The sequence below is a fragment of the Cyprinus carpio genome, chromosome A22 (assembly GCF_018340385.1).
Source record: "Cyprinus carpio isolate SPL01 chromosome A22, ASM1834038v1, whole genome shotgun sequence".
Lineage (NCBI taxonomy): Eukaryota > Metazoa > Chordata > Actinopteri > Cypriniformes > Cyprinidae > Cyprinus > Cyprinus carpio.
The window spans coordinates 6,413,506-6,435,630 of NC_056593.1; the positions used below are offsets into that span (position 1 = coordinate 6,413,506).

At 34.6% G+C, this 22,125-nt stretch overlaps 2 protein-coding genes across 5 annotated transcripts; one reads left to right on the forward strand and one right to left on the reverse strand.

The window, feature by feature from the left end:
- Positions 1 to 6,460: 6,460 nt before the first annotated feature.
- On the forward strand, positions 6,461 to 10,703 carry LOC109047281 (cobalamin trafficking protein CblD-like). 3 transcript variants are annotated; one of them, XM_042711737.1, is made up of 8 exons: positions 6,461 to 6,568; positions 7,244 to 7,282; positions 7,396 to 7,534; positions 8,429 to 8,646; positions 8,724 to 8,832; positions 8,912 to 9,033; positions 9,855 to 9,941; positions 10,055 to 10,703. In XM_042711737.1, the coding sequence occupies exons 2-8, from the start codon at positions 7,274 to 7,276 to the stop codon at positions 10,268 to 10,270; spliced, it is 900 nt and encodes a 299-aa protein (XP_042567671.1). In that variant the 5' UTR covers positions 6,461 to 6,568; positions 7,244 to 7,273; the 3' UTR covers positions 10,271 to 10,703. The 3 variants fall into 3 exon arrangements, with proteins under 3 accessions (XP_042567671.1, XP_042567673.1, XP_042567672.1); XM_042711739.1 differs by lacking the exon at positions 6,461 to 6,568 and adding an exon at positions 6,622 to 6,644; XM_042711738.1 differs by lacking the exon at positions 6,461 to 6,568 and adding an exon at positions 6,711 to 6,733.
- Positions 10,387 to 19,108, reverse strand: LOC109047280 (centrosomal protein of 70 kDa-like). Of its 2 annotated transcripts, XM_042711736.1 has the most exons (18): positions 18,974 to 19,108; positions 18,471 to 18,493; positions 17,956 to 18,055; positions 17,717 to 17,840; positions 16,418 to 16,598; positions 16,168 to 16,343; positions 15,346 to 15,405; positions 15,163 to 15,274; positions 15,002 to 15,090; positions 14,842 to 14,919; positions 14,661 to 14,763; positions 14,381 to 14,479; positions 13,968 to 14,126; positions 12,638 to 12,787; positions 12,392 to 12,560; positions 12,175 to 12,289; positions 10,699 to 10,778; positions 10,387 to 10,563 (listed from the first exon to the last, which is right to left on the reverse strand). In XM_042711736.1, the coding sequence occupies exons 2-18, from the start codon at positions 18,480 to 18,482 to the stop codon at positions 10,511 to 10,513; spliced, it is 1,860 nt and encodes a 619-aa protein (XP_042567670.1). In that variant the 5' UTR covers positions 18,483 to 18,493; positions 18,974 to 19,108; the 3' UTR covers positions 10,387 to 10,510. The 2 variants fall into 2 exon arrangements, with proteins under 2 accessions (XP_042567670.1, XP_042567669.1); XM_042711735.1 differs by having other exon boundaries at positions 10,387 to 10,778.
- Positions 19,109 to 22,125: the final 3,017 nt, after the last annotated feature.

The window sequence follows — 22,125 nt, forward strand, 5'->3', positions numbered from 1 at the left end:
CTAGAGAGCACAAGAGTTTCTTGTCAAGGGTTAAACAAGTCAGGGTGTGGAAAGAGAGTGTGGAATGTGGCTCTTTTTCTTTTCAACCTTTCATCAGTGAAGCACATGTTGCTGAGGGGAAAGATTATAGTAAAGACTCGTTTCCTGTCAGCCATCTTTCAAACAAACACCCTCTTTACACACACATTTACATGCATCGAACAAAAATTAAAAACAATTCCTTCACCTACCATTACACACAAAGAAAGTTTTTCATCCCAGCCAAACGAAACCAACATCAGGCTTGTCCCGAAAGTTCCCTTAAAAGCTCTGCAGCGCTTGTGAGTTTTACGGCGACAGATGCAGTCGGTTCTCTCAGTGAGCGACTGTTGCGCTCCTCCGAGGGCTGCAAAATCAAATCAGGCGAGTTAATGAGGCTCCAACAGCCCCCTACCATCTCTCCTGAGAGAAAAAGAAAGGGAGGACGAGAAATGAAACGGCCCTGGAAAAGTGCTGATTCTTGGCACTGGGGCTCAGCTTGATAGCACAGCAATAAAAGACCCAGTTCTGACTCATACGTTTCTGCTACGGACCAGAAATATGAGGAATTTGAAGTCTAAACTATTAGAGTGACCTGAATACATGCTCCAGTCTGGAAATGGACATGCTAAATGCCCATTTTACTAATGTAATGTGATTTTTTTTTTTTTGCATAAAACTGGAAAATGGTAGTGGAGAATGTGGGCATTTTAATGTTATCCAACTAGTTTGGAAATGGACAAGCTAAATGCCCATTTTACTGCTGTAATGTGATTATTATTATTAATTTTTTGTTGTTGCATAAAACAGGATAATTGTGGTGGAGAATGCGGGCATTTTAATGTTATCCATCAAGCATTGATTTGATTTTGATTACGTGATGACTACAAATGGGAATGGACAAAGAAGAAGAAAATCTCCTACTCTTTTTTTTTTTTTTTTTTTCTCGGCACAAATGCACTCAGAAGCAGCTAAATCCATTATTTGTTTTACATACTGTGTGTCCTACAGCTTAAAATTGTCCTTCGGACTCCAGTTTCTAGCATGATGAGGAGGAAGATATAATCATATACAGTTTAATATCTGCCGCAGACAAATGCCAAGTAATTAAGATTCTGAACACGATTCAGATTTGAACTAGCGCCGCTCCCATGTCGCATTTTCTGAGACTTGAGCACAGCAGGCGACGGCTCTGAATTAGGATTCTTCCACATACTCCTGTTTATATCGCTCATATTTTTTGCTATGAAATATCTGGCCTTGGTATATTTTCTGTAATCATTTCTTACTGTTGTTTTTTGAGTAGCCAATGATAGAAGTTGGCATTCCAGATTCATTTTGGTGAATCAGTTTGCTCATTTTAATGAATGATTCATTTAATCATTGGGCTCAAAAGTATTCCCTGAAGCCTCTGCATTGCTTATTAAGTCATCTTGCTTGCAACCACGAAGCAACACACTTAAAAACTGCTCAGAATGCTTTAAAAACCACATCACAACATGCCTAAAACCACTCAAAACACCTTAGCAACCACATAGTAACAAACCTAAAATAATTTAAATGCCTTAGAAACCACAAAGCAACACAACTGAAACCACTTAAAACACCATAGCAACTACATAGCAACTGTAACCACTGAGAACATCCCATCAACCACATAGCAAAAGGCCAGAAATCACTGAGAACACCTTCGCAACCACACAGCAACGTCCTTGCAACCATTACCTGCGCATTGTGTTGTAGGTTTTGCACCCACACTTTCTTAAGAATAACTAACTACTAAAACTAAAAAAAATCATATAATTATGATAATATAGCCAATGATACGATATATTAAAGATGCATATGAAGCAGCTACCAATGCGATGCAATACGATTCACCCCATTACGATGGAATGCGATCCGATCTGATGCGATTCCATGCAATACGATACAATGGGGGAAAAAATATGATGCGATGCAATTCAATATGGTACAGATAGTTCACTTTTATTTCTTTGGTTCGTTGTAATTATTTGGTGGAAGATGCATCTCTATAAAATATTAAATATTTATAAAATATTAAGTACAAATTTTTGGTCACTTTCTAAATAATAAAAATATAGCACATCTACTAATAATTATATATAAATAAAATTTTAACCAATGCAAATATGTTAGAAACGATGCATTGGGAAACAAATGGCAACTTGTATCCTATGAACACTTTTTTAAATCGATGCATCGCATCGTTAACTCTTATGCCGATGCACCAATGCGAATCTGTGAATCTTACCATCCCTTATATATATATATATATATATATATATATATATATATATATAATATATATATATAAAAAATAAAGTACAGGTGCATCTCAATAAATTAGAATGTCATGGAAAAGTTAATTTATTTCAGTAATTCAACTCAAATTGTGAAAGTCTGTTCCGGTTTGGTTCACTAGGCTACATAATCATGGGGAAGACTGCTGATCTGACAGTTCTCCAGAAGACAATTATTGACACCCTTCACAAGGAGGTTAAGCCACAAACATTCATTGCCAAAGAAGCTGGCTGTTCACAGAGTGCTGTATCCAAGCATGTTAACAGAAAGTTGAGTGGAAGGAAAAAGTGTGGAAGAACTGCACAACCAACCGAGAGAACCACAGCCTTCTTTTCTTTTCTTTTCTCTTCTTTTCTTTTCTTTTCTTTTCTTTTCTTTTCTTTTCCTCTTTTCAGATGAGAGCAAGTTTTGTATTTCATTTAGAAACAATTTCCTAGAGTCTGGAGGAAGGGTGGAGAAGCTCATAGCCCAAGTTGCTTGAAGTCCAGTGTTAAGTTTCCACAGTCTGTGATGATTTGGGGTGCTATGTCATCTGCTGGTGTTGGGTCCATTGTGTTTTTTGAAAACCAAAGTCACCGCACCCGTTTACCAAGAAATTTTAGAACACCTCTCTTCCTTCTGCTGACAAGCTTTTTGAAGATGCTGATTTCATTTCCCAGCAGGATTTGGCACCTGCCCACACTGCCAAAAACACCAAAAGTTGTTTAAATGACCATGGTGTTGGTGTGCTTGACTGGCCAGCAAACTCACCAGACCTGAGCCCCAAAGAGAATCTATGATGTATTGTCAAGAGGAAAATGAGAAACAAGAGACCAAAAAATGCAGATGAGCTGAAGGCCACTGTCAAAGAAACCTGGCTTCCATACCACCTCAGCAGTGCCAAAAACTGATCACCTCCAATTGAGGCAGTAATGATTTGCAGTAATTAAAGCAAAAGGAGCCCCTACCAAGTATTGAGTACATGTACAGTAAATGAACATACTTTCCAGAAGGCCAACAATTCACACAAAATTTTTTTTTTTATTATTGGTCTTATGAAGTATTTAATTTGTTGAGATTTGTTGTGGGTTTTTGTTAAATGTGAGCCAAAATCATCACAATTAAAAGAACCAAAGACTTAAACTACTTCAGTCTGTGTGTATTGAGTTAGGAATAATTGACGACGGGCCGTTGAATTATTAGGAAAAAAATGGGTGTGCATTATTTTTCTAATAATTCAACTGCCCGGAGTCAATTATTCCGCTTATACTACGGTTACCAAACCTCAAGACATCGATAAGATGATATATTTAAAGGGATTTGTCCAGTTTTTTTACCTAAATCGCTATTGTGAGTAGGATTATTTCTTCCGCATCTCATCCAACTTCTCTTTTGCTGGTTCCAAAACGTCATTTTAAAGCTGGTAATGGAGACTTGAGCCGTTGATAGCACATACATACATACATATATATATATATATATATATATATTATATATTTATATATATATTTATATATATATATATATATATATATATATATATATTATATATATCAGATATATATATATATATATATAATATATATATATATATATATACATATATATATATATATATATATATATATATATATATATATGATCATATATATATATATTGTTTGTGCATCTCAATAAATTAGAATGTCAATTTTATACAAATCTAGATTTCAGATTATCATTTCTTCCACGTGAATTTACGCCCAACTAAAGGTAATATCATTTAGTTTGGCTGGATCGATAAAAGCTCTTCAAAACATCTTGTTTGCGAATTGTTAATATGATTTCATCGTGAATATGTTTTTAAGACAAACACTTCTATTAATCTGTGAGCTTTTTTCGAAGTTTCTAGCAAATGTAAATTGATTAAGGCTAGAAGGGACACAGCTATGGCCTGATGGTCCTACTGGGCATACACACATCTATATTGCATCATTTTATAGTCATGCTGAACAACCATTAGTTACTGTATTTGCATTATTGTAAGGTTAGGGTTAGAGTTGGGGTAGGTGTAGACGTTAATAAAACACAAACTAATAGGTAGCACGTTTAATTTATTGTTATTGTTATATCTCTTCTAGCCAAGTAAGTAGGTAAAGCCTAGTCAACGCTACACGACTTTAAACGTGGGAAGATAAATTCTTAAAATCCTTTAGTGTGTACTTGGCTTTAGTTGCTGAGCGATGATCGTGCTGCAGGACGCGGCGCGCTCCCGTGTGACCCACCCATCGCAGAGACCCGCTGACCTGCTCGTCCCTGCGCCCACGTGCCAGATGGCGGGTGGCTGCTAGTGATGCAGATGCGAGAGTGAATATCTGTGAGTGTTTGGAGAGAGAGAGAGAGAGAGCCTCTGGCACAAACCTCATTTACTAAATTTCAGCTCTGTGTGAGGACACGTCCGTCTTCAGAGAGATGCGCAGGGCCTTCAAACACATTCGCCATGTGTAACCTTACATTGACCTCATCTGACAGCTTCCCGCTCTTTTAGTACCCTGCCACTACTTTTTCTTTCTCTCGATCTGTTGTTGTTTCCTGCTGTTTTTGTCTGCAATTACTTAGCGCCTTTAAAATTATTATTGTTATTATTGATTTTTTAGCACAGTTCACTGATATTATAGATAAGTGGCACAGCTGCAGAGTAGCAAGCGTTTGCTTTTGGCGACACCTAGCGGATACTACGTGTCAACGCATGCGTGATTGTGACGCAATCGACCAGCGCGATTTCAAAACAACCGCTGAAGGCTTTTTATCCCGAATTATATATTTACCAAAATTGGTGGCCTTCCCTTTATATTGAAATGTAATTACTTCCCGGACAGATTGCCAGTGGCACTTTCTAAATTTCATCAGCAGGCCCTTCTTGCTTGGAAGTTATGCTACACCCACAAATTTTCACCTCATAAAACCTTTCTATGGAACAACTCTAATATAAGAATTAGGAATAAATCAGTTTTTCTCTCTTCTTGGTTTAACAGAAATATAATTGGAATTCTCTCAATTTTTGATAAATCTGGTCATTTTTTATCTTATGAAGAATTTATGTCTGTTCATAATTTCCCTTTACCATTTAAATAATATAATGTAGTGCTTAAAGCAATTCCTTCTGGTCTAAGTCAACTTGTTAAATGTCATCTAACCTTTAATAAGAGTGTCACCAAAGAACCTGATTTGATCTTAGATGGTATAAATTTACTTAGTAAGAAATGTAATAATAAGCATATTCGACATATTTCACAGAAAAAAAAATAAATAATGTTGCTAAAGGCAAAATTTATTGGGCCTCTTTTATAGACTGGAAGGAAGCCTGGATGTTACCTCATAAGTATTGTATTTCAAATAAAACTAAGGAAGTTCATTTTAAGATCTTACATAAAATATACCCAGTGAATGATACTGTTGCAAAATATATGGATGTTGACAATTCTTTTTCATTTTGTGGGAATGAGGATGAAACACTGATTCATTTATCAAACTAATAACTTCTGGAATAGGTTATATCTTCATATTGGCAAGCACCTTGATTCTTCCAAATCCTTTCAATTAAAGGATATAATCTGTTACTATAAAGAAGATAAAGCTAGCATTTCAATTAATTATATTGTTAATTTTTTTATTTTGTTTGGGAAGTTTTTTATTCACAAGCAAAACTTCTCTAAATCGCAGCCTACTTTTCCTCATTTTTTAATTGAAATTGATGCATGTCTGAAGTCTCTAAGGTTAATTAAAAACAAGAAAAGTGACAGATTCCTGAAATATTATGATGATATTTTTGGTATTACCACTGATGCATAATGTTTCCTCTGTGTATTCCTTTTTTTTTTTTTTCCTTTTTTTTAAATATATTTTGTTATATTTGTTTTATATATGTGAAGCTTTACATATACTTGATATAATTTAATTCCTGTAGATGTTCTATTTGTTCTGTTCTTTATATTTCCTTGTTATCTAATGCATATTCAATAAAAACTGAATAATAATGATAATAACAATCGTATGTATAATAATTATAATTTATTTTCAATGTACTGAATATAAAAGCACGACGATTTAACTGCAAATAAAAATAAGACCTTTTTTCTTTTCTTATTTTTTCTTCTTTTTTTTGTGTGTGATGTTTCGCGGCTTTTGTGCTCTGCGGCGCTCCGTCATGACGTCTTGACGCTCGGCGTGCGAACGTGATCAGCAGGGTCTTGTACAGACAAACAGGGTAAGTGGAGAACACGCTGTCCTTTACCTTAAAAACACTTTAAAATAACGACAAATCACGATTAAACCCGTGTCAGGTAGGTCTACGTGACCAGAAGAGTATGGCGATCACAGTTTGACGATAAAGTCGCGTTTTAATAGTTCTTTAATCGTGTTTAAAGTGAAAGTGAGTGGATCATAACAGTGAAGTGTTTGTTTGTTTTGGGTTTGAGGCGCTTAAAAGCTGATTTATGCTGTAAAGAAAAACATAATCAACCCCTTTCATGATCATTAGTACACGTATACATGTGCATATTACAGATTTTGACATTTAACGTGTTGTTAGTTTTATTTTTTGTCAGTTTAAGAAAAAAGGTGTCATTAAAACAAGAAAACAAGCTGTTATTGATATTTTAATTGAAAAAAAAAAACATTGTTTAATGCAGTTTAACATATAGAAACGCTGGGTCAAATAATATTTGTCTACTTTGAGAAACCTTAGTTTATTTAACAAATATATACGTTTCTTTTAACGTATATATTTGTTTGTTTATTTTTATATTTCATTAATATATATTTAAATGTACATTATTATTGTATTTGTTTATTAGTATTTTTGTGGTCATCATTATGTTTGTCCTTTAAAATAAAAAGGTTTAGTCCTTAAAATGCACGTTTGTTTGTTTGTTTGTTTCAGGTTGCAGTGAGGTGGAGCTTTGCACACATTATGGCGAGTGTGAGTGTTTCGCTGACCGCTGCTGGAGTTCTTTGTGTGTGTGTGTGTGTGTTGTGTGTGTGTGTGTGTGTGTGTGTGTGCTGTAATGCTGTGTGTGTGTTTTATTAATGCAGGTGCTGTGCAGGAGGGTCAGACAGGTGAGTCAGTCGTCTGTGGTTCACACACTGGCTCAGAGGATCGGCAGAGGTTTTTCAGCCGCAGGCTCGTCTGGATCAGATGAGCCGTATATAGCTGTACCTTCTCAATATTCAGGTGTGTAATGCACGTTATGTATATCATGAATGTTTCAGTTACATGAGGTTTACATGATTTTAAAGGGTCCATATATATATATATATAAACACACAGTGGGTATAGAAAAGAATCACCCCCCTTAAAAATAATCAAATTTTGTTGCTTTGCAGCCTAAAATGAAGACTTTTGTTTTATGCAGCTTTATTTTTGTTTTATCCAGCTGTATTTACTTTAGATATGCATTTAATATTATTGTAAATATCATTGTTTAATGTATTTATAATATTAACATTACAAATGATATGAAATGTTTACATATTTTATTAATATTTTTTATTTTAATAGATTTAACTTTAACTGTTTAATGTAGCATAAAACAATATCAAATATATTTTAAAGTTATTTTTATATATGCATTTATATACTGTAAAAAGTTCTAAAATGATATTACATTTATTTATGTAGTGTTTAACATTTTAATGAGTTTAATATTATAGTCTAACAATATCCATAGTATAATGTTATTTATATTATTAACAAAAAAAATTGAATGAAATTTACATAATATATACGTTTAATATAGCATACTATATAAAATATATATTTAAAGTGTTATAAACTTATATTTTTAAGTTTAACATTCAATTTGTTTAATAGCATAGTGTAACAGTACATGTGATACTAATGTTTGTTTGTATGTGTGTATATATATATATATATGTATATATATATATATATATATATATTTAATATTAACAATTATGAAGATTGGTTATATTTTTATATGTTAAAAATTGGCTTTATCCATTTATATATTACTTATTATGTGTAAATGATTACAGTCTAAAACCTTCAAAATATTTTTCCAACGGTGGGTTGAAATGAAAGCTGATGTAATGGTCTGTCTGACAGGACCTAGAACAGTGTGGCCAGATGAGACCATGGGTCCGTTTGGGCCTCAGGATCAGCGGTTCCAGTTGCCAGGCAACGTGGGTTTCGACTGTCACCTGAAGGGTACCTGGTTACAGATGAAAGGGCCGGTCCACAGGACAGTCCCGGATGTTTTAACCTCCCCATCCAGCACAGAGAGACACGAGTTCATCCTCGCTCAGTTTGTTAATGAGCATCAGGTACAAATCTGTTTCGAAGTCATTTGATTCTTCAGTTGTGGTGTTTGTTCTTGCTCTGAGCTGGTTTGTTTGTTCAGGGTAAAGAAGCGTCTCTGACGGCGCGGAGAGTCAGTAAAGCTGAACACTATTTCAGTCGGTCAGATGTGGAGTGTACAATGCATTCCTGCCCAGAGCTGCTGAAGAAAGGTACTTTATCTCACAGAACTTGTCAAACATCTTCAAGGTTACAGGTAATGATCTAATCGTTGTTGGTTTTTTTTGCCAGAGCTAGAGTTGTTTTTCCCAGTGCTCCCTGCAAGTCCCATCACTGTCGTCACCGTAACACAGAAGAACCAAAAGACGGGCACAGAAGAGCAGAACAAAGATCAGCAGGAGCTACTAGATATTGTAAGTCTCACTGAAAAATTATTATTCATTATATATACACATTGTTCTATTATAAATTATGTACTGTTATAAATTATAACATGAATGCATTTTATGTTCATTGTAAAATCATCATTAATCCAATAGATTTATATATATATACATTATAAATTATACTGTAAATATAAATTGTAAATTGTTACAAATAAATTGTATTTGTTATATTGCATTTACATTTTATTTTGGATTTTTTAATGCAGATTTCAATTGGACATAATTGCTGTATTACAATAATCATTATATAAAAAAAAGTTAATGTGTATATATATTATTATATTAGTAATATATTATTATTAATAATATATAAACAGCATATGTATTATATATTTTATGCTGTTTTACAATTAAAATCAATGAAAATAACTTTTTTTTTTTGGTATTTTAATATGAAATATAGGCATTAATAAGATTTTTTTTTTCTCCAAGGCTGCATTTATTTGTTAAAAAATACAGTAAAATAGTAATATTGTGAAAGATTATGATTTAAAATAACTTTTTCAATAAGTCTTCAGTGTCACATAATCCTTCAGAAATTATTCTAGTGTTCTGATTTACTGCTCTAGAAATATTTCTTATTAATGTTGAAATTGTGCTGCTTAATGCATTTTTTGTTGTTGAAACCAAGATATTTTTTTTTTGATGGACACAAAGTGTTTATTTGAAATAGTAATCCTTTGTAACATTATATCTGTCTTTCTTGTCAATTTAATCCATCCTTGCTGAAGAAAACTATTCATTTAATAAAAAAGAATTATAAGTATTATTTAAATGTCTGATTGCAGTTTGTCAGTGGCGCTAAAGAAATCTGCTTCACGCTGTGGAGAGGAGGATACTGGGCCGATTTCATCAGTCCACTGTCAGGAAAAGCTGTAAGAACCTTTATCTCTCCAAACAGATGCTCACAGCTCAAAGATTCATGTACATCTGTCTATAAGTGACTTAAAATATTTTCAACTTCAGAAAAACTTGTTTTCTGTTGCAGTTTTTTGCTGATCAGACACCAGACTCTATTCTACAGCAAGACGCTGAGCGTCACGCTGGCTTTCACATCGAGGACCTGGCGTCATGTACGGTCATACGGCACGTCTTAAAGGAGACGTCCACGTTTGTCTTGACGCTCATCACTAATGCACCTTCCAACAGTCTGATCATGGAGAAACTTCAGGGACACGCCAGCACTTCAGAGGACAAAGACTGATGGACGTTTGCAGACCTGAACAATATCTGCCAACATAACATAAACTGTCTCTTATATAACAGAGCTTCTGAATACAAACCAGTTGGTTGAAGAGATTTTCAGATAAACTGCTGTTGTGAGCTGATTCAGAAAACACAGCAGAAATGCACATTTATTTATAACATATGAACACTTACAATAAAATAAACTCAGTAAAACATTTAAATTCAGGTGTGAAACCACTTAGTGCTTTACAAAACATCAGCCTTTGAGAGAACGTATTGCTGGTAAAACGTCATCTAGAGTCGGGACGTCTGAAAGAGAGGAAACAACAGTACTATTTTAGGAGAACAAGTCATGTGTGCTTCAGGATTTCAGTGCACTATAATACTAATGAATGAACTTGTTTGACTCTTGTTTTGTTGAATGTGAATAAAGTTTGTTCTCACCCAGAGTTCGCAGAAGTTCCAGTATGAACGAGTGGAAAACTGGAAAGAATTCCTCATGTTCCTTCAGCTTTACAATGATACTGTGAAATACAAACATCACTATGAATAACACCAGTGGTCACCAACTCACATTAAATCAGCATCAGTTTCCAGATGAATGAAGGAGACTTTTTGTGTCACTTGGTCCTGAAGCACACTTCTTCAAACTGACATTAAACTTTTTTTAAGCAATTATACTTTCTCAAATGTAGGTTCTTAAAAAGAGATAAATGTAAACTTTAATAAACCATTCTTTCATAAACTGAACCAATAAGTTGTTTAAATTTTACACTTTACAAGTAGATTAAATTCCTTAAGATAAATGTACTTTATATACAATAATGAAAAAACTTGTAAATTTTCCTTTCTACATTTTTAACATTTAAGTTAAATAATTAAATAGATTAAAAAAGACCATGATTCAACCATGAACTAACAGCAATATTGATAGCTGACATTAGAAAATATATGCAGTGTAAATGCTATAAAAGGATTATACCTAATATTAACAAATTGGAAATTATTTTGATCTTTGATGCATGGAATTAAATTTTAAAATAAATATTTTTATAAACCATTCTTACATAAACTCGAGCAATTAATTAAACGTGAATTTACGAAGAAGTTGGTCATACTTTATAATAAGGTTCAAATCATAAACAATGTACTAGATATCATAAAATAATGAGCAAAACTTATGCATGTCAGTTTGTACATATATTTAACATTTCAAGGTCAAGTCAATTTATTATGAAAGAATCTGATTTAACAACAAACAGAATTATATATATATATATATAAATTAACATCAACATCAATAAATGCTATAAAAATTGGTCATGGTTAGTTCATGATACCTACGGCATTAACTAATAATAATTCATATTATCTTCTGATAGGCAACACATGAAACTGCATGAAAAATGTTTGCTATAATTCTTTCATTAGGTTCAATACTTTAGGTAATGTATTAGGTGTCATAAAATATCAAAAACCTTAAATGTCTACATATTTAAACACTTTATTGTATAAAATAAATATAAAACTTATGCATACCTATGCCTTAAACTAATACCTAATGCATTAACAAACTGTAGAGTTTGTAAGTTGAAAAAGATAATTATCTAATAAAATGAATAAAATCAAAAAAAAAAAAAAGAAAAAGGATTAAAAAATTTGTTTTGATTTTGATTCGTTAACCTAAATGTAATTTGACCTTTAACAAATATCAAAGAACTGTGTATGTTACTAAATTCTTGAAATATTAACTTTAAATCTGAAGGGGACTTCAAGTAAACAGGTCAGAGCAGTTTTGGTTGATGGAAAAGTTTGGGAATTACTGAATTAACTGTTGTTAGCGATTGAAAACTTATTATAAAATGATATAGAACAGTTTTACAGACATTAGAGCACAAAGACTTCGACAGATGGACGAACCTGTCAATGTCACTGCGTTCCAGAAGGCTGTAGAGCTCATGACCTGCTGCGTTTCCTGACTGCGACACGATTGTGCCGACCTTGTTGACGACCTCGCTAGGTGGCGCTTTATCATCTAGATATAACAACATCAAATCAGAGAGGAAGAGGAAGGGTGCAAGTCATACAGGTATGCAGAGACATCTTTGGAGTGTTTCATAATTCTCATTCTCAATACCCAAATCTAGAACGTCTCTGAGATTCCTCATGGTGTTGTTCATCTCGCCCAACTTAGTGTAGACCTCGTTCATGCGAGGATAGATTCCTGTCAGCGATGGGGCGTCGAAGAGTTTCTGGAAGTGGGCGACCATGGACTCCAGGGTGTGTCTGGTGGGGCTCCGCAGAACCTGAGGAACATCGTGAGCATCTTCAGCTGATGGATTACTGAGAACACTAAAGGAAACATTGCTTTTAGGAGAAATACCTTGTCTTCTGATGCCGTCTCATCGAGAAGCGTGTCGACGATAAGCATCAAGTCTTCCACCCGCACGGGATCTGAAGGAGCGGGGATGCTGCCCTCTGGCTGCCATGGCAACAACCTCTTCTCCAGTCGGATGAGGGCACAATGAAGATCCTAGTGAACAAAACAAATCACATTCGAAAATACCGTTCTTCACTGACAACCTGTGCATCGCGATTTATTCGCAATTTCAATTCATTTCGATTCATTTTGCAGCCCTACTGAGTGGAAAAAACTTTAAGTGAACATTCCGGTAGCCTGGACTTTTACTGAATTAACAGAATTTTGTTTGCAAAAATCTGCTGCAATTTTAATTTAAATAAAAGTGCGGTCACATTTGCGAATTGCTAAATTTCTGCAAAATTGCGAATTTTTGAGGGCAAAATTCAGTCGTTTTAACAGGATTGGTGCGATACGGAACTTCGCTTCGCGTGAAATATTTCACAACAGGTTCAACTATTTACGATCACATAATTCAAATTCACTGAAATTTTTATTTGACTAAAGATGTGGTCACATTTACTACTGTTCTGTGAATTTTTGTTGGTGAAATCCAGTAATTTCAGTGGGAATCTATGCAATCAGAAACTTCGCTTGTGGGTGAAAGCTTTCTCCATGTAGATTTTGCAACGGGTTCAACCGTTCCCTATTAAACTTCCTATTAAAATTTCGCCATCAGAAGTTTGAAAAACAACTGTAAACGTGACCACACCTTTAATTAAATTCATTTCCCAAAGATTAACCAGGTTTTACCCACTTGTTCAACCGTTCCCGACTGCATACGTTTTCATTGAAATTACTGAATTTCAGCGTTAAACATAAAATATGACCACATCTTTAGATGAATTCAAATTTCAGCAAAATCTTGTTAATCAATATCATAGAAATACATGAAGCAAGGTCACTTATAGATTTCTGTTGGTCAATGTGCCGAATCCTCGTAACCAATTTGAACCAGTTCTTGATTCTTGTACAGATTCCTACTAAAATTGCACCCACAAAACAAATTACCGAACAATGCTAAATGTGGAAACTTCAGCAAAACTTGATCGCATAAAAGGTCCACTATCTATTGTCGATAGTGTAGCGATGAAGTCACTCACACAGAAGTCACTTTCAAGGCAATCATCCTCTGTTGTTATATATCGATCAACTTAAACCTGCTGCGAAATCAGCAAAATCTCAAGCAAAGCTCCAATCATGTGGATTCCTATTAAAATGACTGAATTTCACCGAACAGTGATAAATGTGACCGCACCTTTAGTTAAATTCATTGCCCAAAGATTTGACTCACTGCTAGAGAGGTTAGTTGTCGGCTCCAAACCTCCAGGGTGGGAACAATCAGCTCAAACTCCGCCTCCCTGCTGAGCTCTAGGTTGGTTTGCGCACGCTGCCTCAGCAAACCCAACGGAGCCCTGGGATTGGTCAGGAATGCGGTGATGTCATGTAGGATCTGCAGAGAAAATCACATTGTGATGATGTCAGAGAGGCATTGGCTACATTCCGAATGGAACTGTCATTACATCATGAGCTCATTACATCAAGTTTAATCTGCGCAATTTATTGTCATAATGTCAAATTGAGCACGTAATACTGCAAACTGTACAGTATATGGAATGCTTTGGGAAATGGTTTTAGTTTATATTCTATTTGTACATTAATATACCAAAAAAATAGTATGCTATCCTGAACTGTGATAAATATCACCTTCTCCAGCTTGAAGGCAGATTCGGGTTGTTTACATTGAACTTTCACTGCAGAAATGAGATGACTGACATCTTGCACATTGAGTTCCTTACAAACATCCTGAAAAACAACCAGAAACATCAGACCACACATCAACCTCTTTTGGTTAACTGAGATACTATTATAGCCTTTATTAATATTTGAATTGAACAAAACAGTTTTTTATGGTTTTAGTCTTAGCTAACTATAATAACACTGATTTAAAGCAGTTTTACGTATTCAATCACGCATCTTTACGTACCATAAGGAGTCTCTTGCAGGTAGAAGCATCCAGGTACTGGATGCCGGTGTTATTTGTGTTGAGCATCTCTGCTGAGTCCTGAGATTTGAGTGCTTGAGATGGTCTGTTTAAACAAGTAATTCATTACCCTGATTCAAACTGCTTCATTAGAAGAACTGTGTTCACTCAATGCAGATCTTACCTGATGTTGCTCTGCTGAATGATTCGATCCAGGTGTCTCAGCTGCTGTTTGCAGGTCTTCAGTTCTTTAATGGTGGGTCTAAAATGTGTAACATTAAAAACGTCACCAAAAAAAAAAAAAAAAAAAAAAATATTAAAGGCTCCAAAAATGTGCTATCAACCTGGACTCCAGATCTTCTTTTAACCGCTGGATTTCAGTCCTGAGTTCTTCTCGCTGTGCTTTGGTCTCCTTCAGCTGCTCCTGGTATGACTAGAGCCAAACAGAATCACATTTACATGTCAAGATCGAGAACAGATATCAAACATTTGTCACTGACGATACCTTCAGAAGGGCCTTGTAGTTGGAAGACGTGTCAGTGGCGTCTTTTTCCACTGTGGATCTGTTCTTCTGGGAGTTTGAGGAGTCCTTCTCTCCTGAGCTGCTTTTATATATTCTGCAGGAAAGATGACACTGATGTGTAAGGACTTTCCATTAATAATTCATTTCAATCATTCATACACTTACTTCAGTTCATTCCGTAGCTGTTGCATTTGGGACTCGTACATGTCAACAATGTCCAAAATCCTTCAGAGAAACAAAAACAGCATCAGCTTTTACAAGCACAGTAAAAAATGATCTCTTCAGTTGTTTCCAATTACTGGATGACAATTAAAAAATAAATAAATAAATATATACATATTTATATATATAATTTTTAAACATGTAGAAAAATTCTAACATCAGGTTCTCATAAACAAATAAATGTTTGCCCAAGGCAGGGTTACTTCTAAACAACTGTTTAAAATAAGACAAATTCTAATTTAAATAATATATATAAAAAGAAATGTAAAAAATAATAAATATAATAAAAGGGACATTTTGAATTAAAAAAATCCTAAAAATCCTAAAAAATAGTAATAAAACAATTTAGAGACTTTTAATTTTTTTTATAAAAAGATCATCTATAGTAAAAAAATATGGTCATCAAAAAAAGTGATTTTGAATCATTTATAAATCATTTTTTATTAATTGCCCAAGGCGGAGTTACCTTTGAAAAATGTCTCATAATTGTTCATAATTACTAAAAGAAATTCTAATTTAAATTAAATAATAAATAGACAAATAAAATGGAAAATTATATATTATTAATAATATTAATATTATTATTAAAATAATAAATATAATAAATTAAAACTATATTATTCAACATAACATTTCCTGTAACTTTCTATAAATTTCTTGTAATAATTTCCATGACTTAAACATGCAGTTAAAGAAATAAAGTAGCATGTGTAGAAACCACTGATTATAATTCATGCCGATCCCATGATCCTCTCCGTCACTCACTGCTGGTCGCTGGTGGAGTTGAGTCGGGCTGATCTGCGGTGGATCTGTTGGAAGGCCTGGTTCTGTCGGGCCACACGTCTCTCCTCCTCCCGCACGGCGTACTGGAGCTTCTTTTGCAGCTGAGACACCTGCTCTTTCTCCTGAGACAGCTTCTGCTCCAGAGACTGACAGCGCTTCTGCAAATACACAACCAATATTACTGATACTGCTATCTAAAGCAAATCATGTCATGCATTTAATGCCTGAATACCTCAGCATCTCTCTTGTCCTGCTGCAGTTGTTGGAAATGGCTGTGCTGTTGGGCCGCTTTACCGATGTACGAGTCCTCTAGGTCTTGAACTTTGACCTTCACCCCATCCAGGATGCCCTCCAGCTCGGCAGCCCTCTGAGACTGACGGGCGGCTCGCGTCTGATGCTGCTGCACTTCCTCTCTGAAAATGATACAGGCATCTTTACGTGCTGTATGTGAGTTTTTGCACTTCTAATTTGCTTGGATTAGCTGTGCTGTGGAATGAGCAGGGAACACGTCTGTCCTGTCATTATGTTACATTACAGCAGATGGGCAGCACCACTGCCGCACACAAGGGGTTTACATTATTGAGCGTGTGCTGACAGAAGCAACATGTCCAGGAGGCGTCCCTGGAGAAACCACAAGTGCTAAACAATTCAAATATTAAAGAGTCATTTGAATATCTACACTGAAATGCCAATAAAGAGAGACACATTCCACCCCAAAAATGAGATATATTTTGCATAAAGAAAACAAAGTCTACTTTTAAGATCATTAGGATTAGCATTAGGAAACTGTAATATAATAACACAAATCACTTTGTTTGTTCATCATTTTTTAAATAACAAATCAACTATTTAAGTCAGTACAACATATTAAATGATGTATTAAAGCATTACAGTTTATTTTTTTATATATTTTTGCATTATAGTAATGAAAATAATAATAATAAAAAATAATCTCACAGTGCAAATGGCTCCAAAAATATTCTTGAATTTTTATAATATAATACCTTATTTATTTCATTTGATTTTGGGGTGAAATGTGACCAGGAAATGATTTAAATAACTTAAATAAATCAACAAAAATGAATTTTACTGCAACCATAATGTATAAATCTTTATAAATTGTATATAGTATGTATATTTTCATGTAACTTTTTTTATATTAATTATCTTAATTATTTTAGAGTTATTATGATCAATAACCAATTTTTTTATTATTATTTTATGCTGTTTTTTTTTTTTATTTGGCCAACAATAATGAAAATTAGACCTTAAATTGTCATAAACACAATTTCAAAATTAAAGAAAAAACAAACAAAAATTAAAAAAGGGGGCTTTATTTTCTTTATGCAAAATATAATTTTACATTTTTATAATTTTTGGAAGAGGTATGACCCTCTTTTCAATCTTGTGAAATTTACTGTACTAAACCTGATTTTATGTCATAACCCCAAGATATGAATATAATAAAGACCTCAGCAGCATAAGGCGTATTAAAGCATATTAACTGTGAACCGATGAAAGCTAGACTCACTTTAGTTGGCTGTTGGACTGAATGAGCTCTTGAATAAGACCCTGTCTCCTTTCAGAATCTGACAGCATGGTCTTCAACATCAGCCGTACATCAGATGCAGACTTACGCTCCAACAGAACCAATTCTACAGACAACAAACAACATCAGTATAAATGCACCGACGTAGAAATATTGGAATATTGACGTAGAATCTCTTTCATTTATTTAAAAACTATTTTTGAATATCAGTGATGCATTACCTGCAAGGTTCTTGTTCTCTGTTGGATCTGCAAAGTTGACAGGTTTGAACCCATGATGCTGCAGCAACCTGTTAACAGCATCCCAATCTCTCTGCTCCTGCTGCAAGAGCATGCAACACGTTACAATCACATGCATTATTACCCGCAATCTCATCTATAAACCAATGCATGCGGAAACATCAGAAATATCTGCAAAAATATCGGCGTCTCCTCAATTTTACAACCTGAAACTGACTGTAGGTCCACAAAAACACGTATGTTTTGTCTCTGGACTGCAGCGCAGCAGTCAAATCTTTTCTTTCCATCTTTATCTATTCCAATTACACATAAACTATGAGCTACAACACTATTTTAAGCAAGGTCTTCCTCCTTGCCTCTGACCAGATCAGCTCTGCAACCCCCCCTCTATCCATCCACAGCAGGTGGAGGGAACTGACACAGATCAGATTACTATCCCTCCTATCTGAAAGAACAATAAGAAACTCTTCCACATGATGGAAAGAGAGACGGCTCACCTGCTCCATCATGATCTGAGAGCCTGTAAGAAATCAGATGCGTGTAAATATTGTATAGTTCCATGTAATCTATATAACATGCATTTACAGACATGCATTGATTAAAGTCACATGCAATTGGCAGGTTAGTCAATTTGTGTATCGACTAGATATGGTATTTAAAGGTTAACTGAGAATACCATGGTATTAGCATGCTATATGTGAACTAAAACCTATGAGAGTACCACATGAATAAAGACTTTCACCGTGCTGCCATACTATGGTACTCTGGGAAGCTAAATAAGGCACTAATGTTCTATAAAAGAATAAAAAACGTAACGTTACATTGAAGTGCCATGGCAAAACATGGTATTCAAATAGTAAAATGCTCAAAAACATGGTATTTTCCACTGTACACACAAAATATAAGCAGTAACACTGCAGGGCAAACAGTGACTACAAACGCGGCTTGAATTTAATTTACTTAAAATTTACTTTTTAAGCAGTTTTAGGTTACACCATACCTTAAATCACCGATGACTAGCGTTAATTAATTACTATTCTATCAAACCGTCATCATTTTATGAAACGACAAATCCGAGTCTGTTTATTGTTTCAAATAACAGCGGAAACTGACACGGACGAAACGCTTCCCGGATTTAGACCAATAGGAAGACAGGATGACCAAGCCACGCCCATTACGTAGTTTGCGCCTTAGTACTGACGTTTCCCTCTTTCTTGTTTCTTTTTTTATTTTTTTTTTTTTATTTTTTGTGGTGCTACTAAGTGGCCACTAGATGGCTGCAGAGACTGAGCTTTTGAATATGGAAAACAAATTAAAATAAGTTATATTATATAATGTAATTACATTGCAAAATATGCAACAATACTATTTATATTAATTAGTAATTTAATAATGATATATAATAAAAGTACTACACGACGACAACAGGCGGGAAACGTGAGTAAAACACTGTTTCTGAATAAAAAAAAATATGATTATAGTATATATAAAAGATTGTCCAATTAAAATATCTCAAACCCAGGGACGAAAATTGGCCTGCCTCTGAAAATAATAACCACAATATCTTAATTAATATCAGGTCTCCTTCAAACTGTGAATGTAAAAACTGTTGTTATGTCCTATTTTATAACTACTTTTGAATTTTTACATTTACATGTCTATTTAAAAGTTTCTTCTTCTTGTTTCCTGATGAGTAGGCCTATTTCTTGCTGACATCTTGGTGAAACTGTGCTACTCATCTTCAGGTAGGTCATGTTTTCAGCACAAGGTCAGGTGAAAGATTTACTCAGGTAAGATGCTCTGGTGTCTGTTCTCCCATCTGTTGATGTTAAAAGGCCCGGAAGGTCCATTAAGTAGTTTAATGGCGGCAGATCGAACGAATAAACGAGCCGTGACAAATGAAAGGAGGTGCAGAGGTTTCTGAATTAAAGACACTGGCAAATCAATACGTTATCACAACAGTGTAGGCCAACTCATTCATCACTGATTCGGAGAAACACATCTAGAGCTTGACTAAGGCCATGAAACTTGAATGCAACCACTTTGTTTCATGCATTGTTGCATTCTGAAATGATCAGAACTAAAATATGCATATATATGTATACATAGGGAGAGAAATTATATATACTCTCTCTCTATATATATATATATTTATATATATGAAATAAAACAAAATAAATATGACTCCAAGTTTAATTACATTCCTAAAGGAAAATTCTATTTGAACTTGATTTAAGTGCATTCTAATGAAAGAACTTTTCATGAAAGTTATTCTAAATGTAATTGTGAATTCTAACTAGTATCAGTTTAGTTGTGTGAAATACAGTTGCATGTTTACTTGAGGTAAAAGAAACAAAAATGACGAGATGTCCATCAAAAATTGAACTTTGTGTGCGTAAGTATACTCGAGTCAGTTTTCTTTGAGGTAAAATGCTTTCATCCAAAAGCCCCTGATGTGTTTTTTTTTCCACACTTTAAATCATCTTATCTTGCTTTGGCAATTTGAAGCAACCAAAACAACCGACATGTTGTGCTCGCACACAATGCCTTGAAATTCCGCTTAACAAAAACAGTTTAAGTGGAGTGACACGCACATCTTTGACTCCAGTGACAAGGGCAGAAAGTGCACCGCTTTTTTCTTTTTACACACTTAACCTCCTGAAAGGCAATTTGGAGATAAAGGTTGAAGCCGGAAGCCATGAAAGGCGTCTAACGCTAATCCTGCCTCACCTTGAGTCTGATCGAACTCTGAAAATCATCCGCAAATCTCAAATCTCTCTCAAGTCTCCTAAACCGTTAATACATCCACACGGTTTGCACAACGGAGGGCAGCTTTCTTCTCCTCGCACTGGAAGGTCTCTGAAGTTAAAGATGGTGCTGAAAGTTGGTGGAAGTTTTTAAAGTTTTGATGGCTGATAAGGTTACTTTATTTTGTTTGTTCAGGTTTCTGTGAAGCGCAGAGATGAGGCAAATCCATGTCGGGATTATCTTCCTCTCTCTCACCTTGCACAGGTGTGGAGAGCTGATATGGCCCAAACCCACATGCTCCCGCTGCACCATGGGAAGAAGCGGGACAGCTGTGAGAGGGAAGCCACAGGTTTGCACAGATTTTTAGAAACCATTTTTCTACTTTAATACGAATGGGAAAAGAAAGAAATGAACTGCTTGAGAATATTCCTCTGAAAAGTCCTGTCTGAACTCTCGTTTAAGATGTACACAGTATATGGGAAACTACCTTTGCAATGAAATGACTTGCTTACACTAAGTGAAGATGATTTGACGCTTAAAATTTATTTTCATGAAATCAGGCTGATTCAGTCATATGAAATAATATTGTTGACACCACCCTACAAAGTTCTGGTGGAATAGCTATATAAAGACACCAATAAATATACCAATAATTATAGCTAACTTTCCTATCAAGTTCCTATCACATTTAGAGGTGAAAAAAACCAGCAAAACAACACAAACTGGACAAATAACAAACTAATCGATTAAGTTTTGTAAAAATCTTGTTACATTTTAGTACTACAGTATTGGTTGAAATGATTAGGAAATTACTGTTATTGCGACTTCATGAAATTATTTCAAAATGATATAAATATTTTTAAATAAATGTAAACATTTTTAAAAATCCAGGGTTCATGACTGAGGTCAGAAACTCCTGTATTTCCTGTATTGGAAATTCATTGATTAAAACTTGTTGTAAGCCTCTAAACACGCAAGAAGTGCTTTTAGAAGTTCTTGCAGTCTTTAGCGAAACAAAGGAGTCAGCCCTCAAACCGATAAATGGTAATGTAAAAAGAGAAAAAGAGGCGAAACACTCTAGAATGTGAATTAAAGGAGTCACGGATAAAAGCACTTTAGCTGAAAGTGGCATTGTTCAAAGACCAATCCGGCACAACGAGCTAAGATAAACACAATTTCACTCTAGTCACTGCGATTACCACACTGCTAATCGCTTCATTTTGCATGTCGCTATTGCAGGTAAGCAAAAGGTCATAATTTAGTGGAATTTGAATTCCAGAAACGAATCCACTCTTTTGTTCTTAAGAACGCACAGAATACTGATAATGTGTTTTTAATCCCTCGCCAAGTATATTAAATTGTTTGGGTATTTAAAAAACGTTCACGCTTTCAAAAGTCAATGCG

Excerpts from the sequence above, each read along its gene's own strand:
- LOC109047280 (XM_042711735.1), bottom strand. Across the intron at positions 16,599-17,716 it reads CAGTCCAACAGCCAACTAAA|AGAGGAAGTGCAGCAGCATC; the intron begins GTGAGTCTAGCT and ends TATCATTTTCAG. Across the intron at positions 14,480-14,660 it reads CCTGCAAGAGACTCCTTATG|GATGTTTGTAAGGAACTCAA; the intron begins GTACGTAAAGAT and ends GTTGTTTTTCAG.
- LOC109047281 (XM_042711737.1), top strand. Across the intron at positions 8,647-8,723 it reads AGTTTGTTAATGAGCATCAG|GGTAAAGAAGCGTCTCTGAC; the intron begins GTACAAATCTGT and ends TTGTTTGTTCAG. Across the intron at positions 9,034-9,854 it reads AGCAGGAGCTACTAGATATT|TTTGTCAGTGGCGCTAAAGA; the intron begins GTAAGTCTCACT and ends GTCTGATTGCAG.